The sequence below is a fragment of the Ciona intestinalis genome, chromosome 12 (assembly GCF_000224145.3).
Source record: "Ciona intestinalis chromosome 12, KH, whole genome shotgun sequence".
NCBI classification, from domain to species: Eukaryota; Metazoa; Chordata; class Ascidiacea; order Phlebobranchia; family Cionidae; genus Ciona; species Ciona intestinalis.
In genome coordinates this window covers 1,613,907-1,623,254 of record NC_020177.2, presented here as the reverse complement: position 1 = coordinate 1,623,254, position 9,348 = coordinate 1,613,907, and the positions used below count along the sequence as shown (strand labels likewise).

The 9,348-nt window shown below is 36.0% G+C and overlaps 1 protein-coding gene across 1 annotated transcript; it reads right to left on the bottom strand.

Annotated features, from left to right (window-relative positions):
• Nucleotides 1-2,406: 2,406 nt before the first annotated feature.
• On the bottom strand, nt 2,407-4,585 carry LOC100178980 (crk-like protein). The gene is made up of 3 exons (XM_002130761.4): nt 3,734-4,585; nt 3,051-3,185; nt 2,407-2,867 (listed from the first exon to the last, which is right to left on the bottom strand). Exons 1-3 carry the CDS (start codon nt 4,421-4,423, stop codon nt 2,724-2,726), a joined length of 969 nt encoding a protein of 322 aa, XP_002130797.1. The 5' UTR covers nt 4,424-4,585; the 3' UTR covers nt 2,407-2,723.
• Between the last annotated feature and the right edge of the window lie 4,763 nt (nt 4,586-9,348).

Sequence of the window (9,348 nt, the reverse complement as noted above, 5' to 3'; positions counted from 1 at the left end):
ACTCGGTGACTACATACAGCAGATTGCTTGTGACAGAGCCGTCTTGCTCGCGCCTTTGTCGCAGCAAAGGACGCGAGCAAGACGGCTCTGTCGAATTCTGGAACGGGGACCGACTTCACAATGCACCTATTTCCCCACAACTTACAACAACCTGATATAATTTTTTTTTCAGTTTTCGATTTTTCACGTGACTGCCGTTGTGCGTTTTTGCCCTCTCACCGTCTCTTCCTTACAGTGCCCTTATCACGTTAATATCGCCTTTTTCTCACCCTTTCCTGCTTTTCGCTTGTTGTAACTGTTGCGTTTCATTCCCTGATGAAGTCTCGCCGTATGGCAGACGAAACGTTGGAAATACACTATACGTTTTTATACCAGATGAGCCACTGATATATTAAAAGGTTCCCTTTAGAATTGATCGTTGTGGCAATAGTTTTCGTTCCAAAAATTAGAAAAAAATGGTAGCTAGATGACATCAGCCGATGGTTGAAATCAGACGTCGACGATACCTTTTTGAACACGTTAGTGGTCATATAGATCCTTTTTCGTCGAACAGTTGTTCTTGTTGTTGTTTTTTAGACTATTTTTTCCGCACTTACCTCAATTTTCAATTCTAGCATTTATTCGTTATTCTCTTGATTGAAATCAAATCATAATATGTATTTATAATTTTTAAACTGAATTTTCATTTAAAAAAAAAGATTTAAAAACGCACAATGAGCGATTAACTAACGATTGCTTTCCCCATGCACTTTACATAGCGCAAACACTGTCTGGCAGTTTTGCGGGAAAGGACGGGAAGCATTAAATGCACTACTCTTATACCGTATTATCATTAATCGTAATTGAAACATTATTTTTAATTCAACATCATATGAATAATATTAACTTCTAACATTACCTAACTACTGCGTGATTACGGTTTGTCAAAATTCATGAATACAAACGTTTTTAAGCGACGACAACGTTAACTAGTGTAAGTTTACAATAAACACATGGTACAGGAGTTGTACAAAGCGTATTTACACATATTCTTTACCGATCACAAAATCCTCAAACGTCATAAGTTTCATTAGTTATAAACATGTATAAATACATTCTGCCTATACTGCTCCACAGTCACCAATGGCGACTAGAACCCGTTTTGTTGGTTACTTCAGATTTGTTTTTGATCGAGCCTAGTCGACCGTTATAGTAAAAGGATTAATTAATATAGCACCTGTGGGGGTAGATGGGACACCTTTTCATTTTGTTTTCTCTTTTCATTTGGTAGTAAACAAAAAACATTTAATGAATTATAAAACCGTATCTTCACGACTTCGACAGACCGTTGTTAATTGTTTAAAACACGATCAGGCTATTTGGATATTATGTGTTAAAGGTGTCTCATCTTCCCCGACTCTACTATCTTATGCTAATTAGTTTCAAACGTGCTCATTCATTAGATCTGTGATCTCTTGTTGAGCTTGTAGCTTGTAAAATTCTGGTGGCTATTTTGTTGTTGTTTATACTGTTCGTCTTGGTTTTTACAAGAAAATGAAATGAAAAGTTGTCCCATCTAATACATCTAGATTTTTTCACAAAAATAAAACTGATTTTATAAGACAACATTAAAACATACGAAACAGTTCACCACATTTTATTCAACTACGATCATAGATAAATTATTCAAACTCGCAAACTACAAAATTTTGGGAGTTTTAATCTAGCGTTTTTTCAGCGAGGATTAAAAATGAACATCTTATTGGTCTGCCTTATTTAGCCAATAAAAATATGTTGTATTCGTTTAACAGCGAAATTTTAATACTTAAGAACGGCAATCGTCGCTTTGCCGCATACTTTGCTGGACCGTCAGAATACTGGCGCATAATAACTATAACATAAATTTTTATCTATTATTGAAAGGGTTCCTTACTTTGTTTTGTAACTTACTTCTCGCGTGGCCGGACAACGGAAGTCGTTATAACACGGGTGTTCATATACACCCAGTGCCAGATTACGAGTTACCATGTATGATACTTTGTAAGTTATTATTTTTTTACCTATGGATGATAATTTGACCAACCCATTAGTGAGCATTAGGTCGGAGCAATTGCCGTTAAGTGTCTTGCCAAAGACATATCCGTCACAATGGTAGCATCAGCGACGGGCACTGAAATCATCACCTCAGGGTTACAGGCAGGCGCGCTAACCAACTTTTCCACGGCACCGGACAGTTATAACATAACATTGTTATTGTTATATTCAGATATCGAATGTTGAGTTGCAAAAACATTTTCTGTTGCAGTTTATTCTCAGGGAATAATTATTTTAAATTTACAAAGCATCATATCAAATATAAAAACACATGGGAAAAAGTAGCTTATATATAACGTATATGTGCGTGTGCATGAGTAAACAGCAAACTAAAAGAACAATTGATTTATTCTAAAGAATAATTTCGTAAAACGTTCAAATAAAATAATTAAACCGAAGATGGTAAACGTGTGGCTAATATATTTGGCTTATATTATATATATATATATATATCGTGTGCTTCTGCTAATCCAGAGAGTTATTAGCGGTTCATAAAAATGAGTAGACATTTATAAAAAAAATATTATTACTTTTAAAGTTGTACAACAGACCTCTGCATGTCATGCAGGGTCGACGTATAAATCCTTATTAACCCACGCGAGAATAAACAATAGGTGATAACGCCTGTTATTCCTTTTTTCATTTTAATCTTATGAACTCTCTTCCTCACTCTCCTCGATAGGTTCTTCGATTACTTTAACATGACCTGCTGGAAACTTTCCCTGCTTTGTGTTAACGATTCCTTCCATGATATTGTTCGGATAAATTTTAATGATGGTCACAATGTCTCCAACCTGAGAAATAAAATCGAATCTATCAAATGCTGAAAAAATTAGGCTTTTAACTTAAAGATTTTAAACAGTATTCTATCTTGCTTCGTTTCATCTTTTACCATGCTCTGCTGTACGTTTTATTTCATATAGTAATTGTATTTATCGATAGATTTTTACACGTAAACTTTAATTACACAAATTTACCTTTAGTTGTAGACTAATTCTATCGTTCGGTTTAGGCTTCAACTTCTTCACCACTTTAGCATAGATCGGTTGTCGAATACTTGGATTTCCATACTTATTGTGCGGTTGCATAGTTTCGTTCGCCGTATTTAATGACTATTTAACGAAAAAAGATAGATTATTTGATATAGTAGGGTGGGGGAAGATGGGACACCTTTAGCACATAATATCCAAATATCCTTATCGTGTTTAAATTTATTAACAACAGTCTTTGGAAGTCGTTTCGATATAGTTTTCTAATTCTTGGAGTTAAATGTGTCCCATCTTCTCCCACCCTACTATATGTCTTGAACTTTTTGTCTTTATTTGAGCTCGATCAAGAACGTACCGTGAATGAGTATTTATACAAACATCAGATAGTGGACTTGCATATGATAGCGTGAATCACGTAAATATATATAGGCAAAGACAAGGAGTGTTGAAATATTAATTTATCCTCATATGATGAGTCATAATATATATAGTTGACTCATGCTGTGTATACGTAGTTGTGTTACGTCATATGCGATATATGGTTCTTCGGGTCATTCCCGGAAAGGTTATTTTGTTAAGAATCGTTCAAACTGTCTGTTTTATTGCTCTTGATATAAAATTGTAAACATATATGAAAACTTATAATCGAAGTTATGATGTAAGAGACCTACTTTAAATTTCTTTGATATAAAATTTGATATTTTCCGCTTTTTGCCTTTCTCTTCGTGTTCCATCACAACTTTTGACGTTAAAAACTCCACGCATGTCGATGGCACTCTTCCCATCTTTCCCAAACCATTTCTCGCTCGCCACCAATGTTTGTCAATGATTTCAAACACCTCTAGTTCCTCGTTGCAAACACAAGAGAGTTGATTGCCATTTTTTGCGACGAAATCTGCGGAGACACGAACCAGGAACGGTAGACGCATCGTCGCCATGTCCCGCCGTGGTAACGGAGGAGGCAACGATGGTTTTGTTGGATCTGCAAACAAACTCCAATCTGTCGAACTGCCCTCAGTATTCTGCGTTTCCATCCACAATTGACAATTGAATTTGTTCATTGGTTTTATTAAACGTCCTTCGCCTACGAAGTGGGTCTTGTAATGTTCAAGCAATGTCACCATTGATAAAAATACGTGGTTTTTAAGCACTAGTTTGCTGTGCTCTCGTCGTATTATGTAATGAATAACTTCCTCTTTCTGTTTTACTGAAAGCACGAAATCTCCAAGAATACTTTTACTGTTTCGGACTAAAAATGTTCCTTCAGACGTTGGTTGCAGAATTTGTTCAGCCACTATTCGCTCAAGGCTTCCGAAATACCATATTTGTTGCTGCATTGAAGAGCTTCTCAAAACTGACATGTTTTGCTACATGTGTAGATTGTTTAAATCAATTATAAACTTAACAGAATGTTAACTGCAAAGTAATGCACCACTTTTTAATACTGCATTACAACCAAGTATACGTTAGTTACACACACATACATCACTGTTAGGTTTGTAGATATAACCGAGTATAAGGCGTGGGTCGTTATTGTGGTTGCAACGTTAGGTATTTACGTCATCTGGATTAGTTACTGAATCATTGCGTCACGTGCTATGTGTGGTTTAAAGTTTCACGGAGGCGAAAGATAATCTAATTCAAGCTCTAACAAAAAGACCAATGACCAAGCGAAATACGTTAGTGACTTAAAATGTATGCTATATAGTAGGGTGGGGAACAATGGGACACCTTTTTATTCTATTTTCTCGGCCCATTTGGTAGTAAACAACAAACTTTCCAAAAATTATAAAACCGTATCTTCACGGCTTTCATATGCCGTTGTTGATTGTTTAAAACACAATCAGGATATTTGAATAAACCGTGAGTACAACTGCCTTATCTGTGCTTCTAAAATACAAGCATCAGCAACGAGTTTCGATAATAATTTGTATTTGAGCAAACTAGAGTGACCAACAGCAATTGATTTAAATAGTTTTTGTTTGTAACTTACTATGAAATATGCTCTGCTTGTACGCACGTCATATACTTACGCTTCAGGTATTTCCGCAAATGTTTCGAAAACATGCCCGACATACGTACCGCGCCATTCTCTACTACGCAATGCTAAATCTTAATTAAGAACATTTTTACGAATTTATAAGGAAGATGTTTCATCTCGTTGTGAAAAAATGAACAACGTTAAATTAACTGACTCCGAAGATACCCAGACCGTGTAAGAATCTCAATAGCCGAGAAGCAGTAGACCAAAAGGTAATGTTGGCTTCTGAAATGTTGAAAACCCAAGATGATTATAAAAGAAGTTCGTGGTTCTTTGGAAAGTTGAATTTGGAAGTCAGCCACGACATTCTTATTAACAAGAAGTTGGGTTCTTTTCTAGTGAGAGAAAGTTCAATTTGTCCTGGAAATTTCGTACTCAGCGTAAGCTTGGAAGAGAAGGTCAACCATTATAATATTAACTTCACTTCGGGATGCTTTTGGCTTGAGCAGAACTTTGTGTTTCAAGAGCTGGACAGTCTTGTCGAGTTTTATAAAACACGATCATTACCATACGAGGAAGCAACTTTGTCGGTTTCTTTAAAACATAGAAAAAAAACTATAAACAGCGGAAGTAAGCAAGTTTGATGATGAATTTATGTTTGGTTCTTGATATCGTATCACCAATTAAGCTAATATTTTACTCTTTTTTCGTATACGATTCCACCACCAATAAAGTTACTTTGATTACATAAGTTCTATAAAGTTTATAATAATAAATGTTTTATCCCCTTACTTTGGCTACAGTAAATGGTTCCTAATATTTTCCCTATACATTTTTTAATAACTTGTTCTTTTTTCCAGAAATGTCCTTATTTAAATTTATGTATTAAAACTTTTATTGCGCTTTTGATTATGGCGTAAATAATAAACATTCATGGATTTGTTTTATTTTTATTTTAAAAATAGTTAAGCAACAACAAAAATGTGGGATATGTGCTTTCTGTGAAACAAGTGTGCAGAGTACGCAAACCTACTGACGGGGTATCGTGGTCAAATTTATGTCAAGAGTAGCTTAATTCCAAATGTTAGACACACTATAGCCTGCTGTCCCCTTGCACAGATATAGTAGGGTGGGGGAAGATGGGTTTTCTTTTACGGACCCCCATTGAATGATAATCAGGAAAATAAGGTTAAAGAATTATTTGACAGTATTATCATAACTTTATAAAACGCCCGTCAAAGCTGATTACTGTTTTTAAAAAATATATTATTGTGGAAATAGTGGACATTATAGCGGACATAGTGGACATGGCGGACATAGTGGACATAGCGGACATATAGTGGACATACCGGACATAGCGGACATAGTGGACATAGCGGACATGCAATAATTAAAGGAACCCGTATTCTTTGAGTTATATGACGTAGAAATCGCTAATCACGCGTTAAATCTGAAAAATTAGTTCAAAAATTATAAATATATATTACGATGTGTTTCAATTAAGAGAAAAAAGAAGTGCGAAAAAACGTCTTGCGATAAACAACAACAGCAAGAGACCAAAAACCTAATGCGTGAGCACGTCATACGCTGATTAGGATAGTATTAATTAACCCTTTTACCACAGCGGCCGATCAAGCTCGATCAAAAGCTTTTATTGCGTCTCCTCTTAAATAGAAATAGTTTGATTCAGGCGTGAACCGATGTGAGGATTCCTTATCTCACCAACACGTACACTCCCAAATTTCCAGACTATATAAGCGCTGCCTCGACAAATCTGAATACTGACTCTATTGGCCTAATCCCTAATGGTTATGGCGCCTGCTTTAGTAACATACACTCCCGGGTTCGATTTCGCCTCGATCGGTAACCAATATTTTGGATATTTTTCTTTTAATAAGAGATACATATTAATATCATATACATTTTTTTATATTTGCACACTAACGTAGACAGAGCCAAAAGTTACCGATTACCGTGTTACCAAGGAGTTCCCGATGCATGGCAGTTTACTTGACTCGCAAGCGTTTTAATCATTAATTACTCATTAATTGGACGATTTTATACAGTATGGTTATAAAACGAAGCTTAGTTAAAGGTAATGTATCGAATACACTCGATTAATCGATGTTAAAGTACGTTTTAAGTCCGAATTAGCGCCTTAAACAAATAGAAATGTAATCGTTAATTACTAGCTAGTTAGGCGATCATATGCAGTAGCGTTTATAAAATTTTATGCTTAGTTCAAAATATTTTTTAGAGTACAAACATATAATTAAAGTCTAAGGTGCATTTTGTATTTGGCGCATTTAATCAAACAGTAAAGTAATCGTTAATTAATCGCTAATTATATATTATGACTCGATTTTAATCAAGAGATTAAAGAATAAATGCTAGAATTAGGAAATGAGATAAGTGCGAAAAAAATCACTCAAAAAACAAGAACAACAACAGGGACAACTGTTCGACAAAAAAGGATCTATATGACCATTATGACCTGGTGTAACCGGTCATAATAAAACACGCCCGTTGGGGGGCGGTGAGTATTTCGTGTAAAGGTAGCTTTTCCTATGCAAGAGCCACCAAAATGAGTGTGTGAAATAAAACTTGTAAAAAATGGAAGATATTGTCTGTCTTCAAAGCATAAAGCGGGCAATTTTCGTTGATAGAAATTACACGTGTCCGAATATGGAAAAAATATTTACATTTTTCGTTTTAAAAGTTACATTGTTCGTTTTTAAAAGTTTTAAGTATTATACCTTCGATTTTAATATTAAAACTTTGATCAAGTATAAGTGTATGTATAGTAATGTGGCTTAAAGTAGGACACTTTTAGCACATATAGTGGGGTGGGGGAAGATGGGACATTCTGTTTTCTCGTCCGATTTGGTAGTAAATAAGAACAGAAAATTTGGATATTATATGGTAAAGTTGTCCCGTCCTACTATAATATTTAAATATCCTGATGGTGTTTTATTTAAACAATTAACAACGGTCTTTGGAAGTCGTGTGGACATGATTTTATTCTTTAAATGTTCGTTGTTTACTACCAAATGGGACGAGAAATAAAAGCTTCGTACATCAATAATTAAAGTTCATTTTCAAAAACTTCAACTCGGGGTCTCATTAGGCTAAAAAATCTGTATACACGCATGACATTTTGGTGGGCCTTGCTCAGGGAAAGCTCCCTTTGCACGAATTACTCACCGGGCCCCAACGAGCGTGTTTTAGTATGACTCGTACCACTGGGTCCTCAGCGGGTCCCACCGGGCCCCATCGGCCCCGCACGAGGCGTGTTTTAGTATATTCATAGACAGAGCCATAGAAATATGACTCTGTTCATACTTAGGTATCTATGTATATAGTGGGGGTCCGGCGCCGTGGCTCAGGTTCGATGCTCGACGGCGGTACTAACACTGATCGGCGTATGTGTCCTTGAGCAAGACACTTAACGGGCATTGCTTCAACCCAGCGGTCACTTATGGGTTGTCCAAATTACAGTCATATACAGGAAAAAAACAATTACCCAAAAAGTTGCATATATGTGGTGACTCGCTGCCCAGACGAGGATAAACCTTCTGTGGAAGTGCGTCCGGTTGTGACGTTGTGAGTACGAGTGTGGTCCTCGAATGATGTTCGCGAATCGTGTGAAAACGAGTTCCCAGAAATAGTCTGCAGATGGAGTCCTATATATACGGGTCGAGAATCGGGATAGAAAACGGAACTTGGTCGGAACACTGGAGTCGGAACATGATAAAAGAACTTTACTACCGCGAGCACGTCACTTCCGGACGTACAAGGGTGTTGGGGTAATGGGCCAAGTCTGGCCTAAATCCCAGGTTCTCACGGACCTCACCCATACAGAATAAAAATAGTACAATGGGGGAAGATGGGACACTTAAGCACATGTTGCCAAATATTTCCAAAATCAAAATAGATGACGGTTTTGGGGTAATGGGTAATACCACGAACTGGTACTGTCATTTTTTATTAATTGACAACAATTTAATAAAATATAATAAAACACACGAGGAGTTATTTAGCGATCCGCAGAACAAGTGAAATTTTACGAATTCGAAAACACATAGGATAAGATGGGACAGTTTAAAATCATTGTTAATTTTGATTATTAAGTGTATTTATAAATAGGAATATACCTAAATAACACGAAATAATACTGTACACTTTGAAAATTAAGTCTAAACATTCTTTTTCTTGCCCTACTGCTATAGTTTTTAACATGTTACCTATACATTATATTATTGCATAACAATTGGTATTGTATGAACGACAATGGGTAACGTTCGA

Bases quoted from the DNA above. Each gene is read 5' to 3' on its own strand.
- LOC100178980 (XM_002130761.4), bottom strand. From the start codon at position 4,423: ATGTCAGTTTTGAGAAGCTCTTCAATGCAGCAACAAATATGGTATTTC. The intron at 3,186-3,733 runs GTAGGTCTCTTA...TTCGTTAAATAG, and splicing joins TTATATCAAAGAAATTTAAA to TCATTAAATACGGCGAACGA. The intron at 2,868-3,050 runs GTAAATTTGTGT...TTTATTTCTCAG, and splicing joins GAATTAGTCTACAACTAAAG to GTTGGAGACATTGTGACCAT.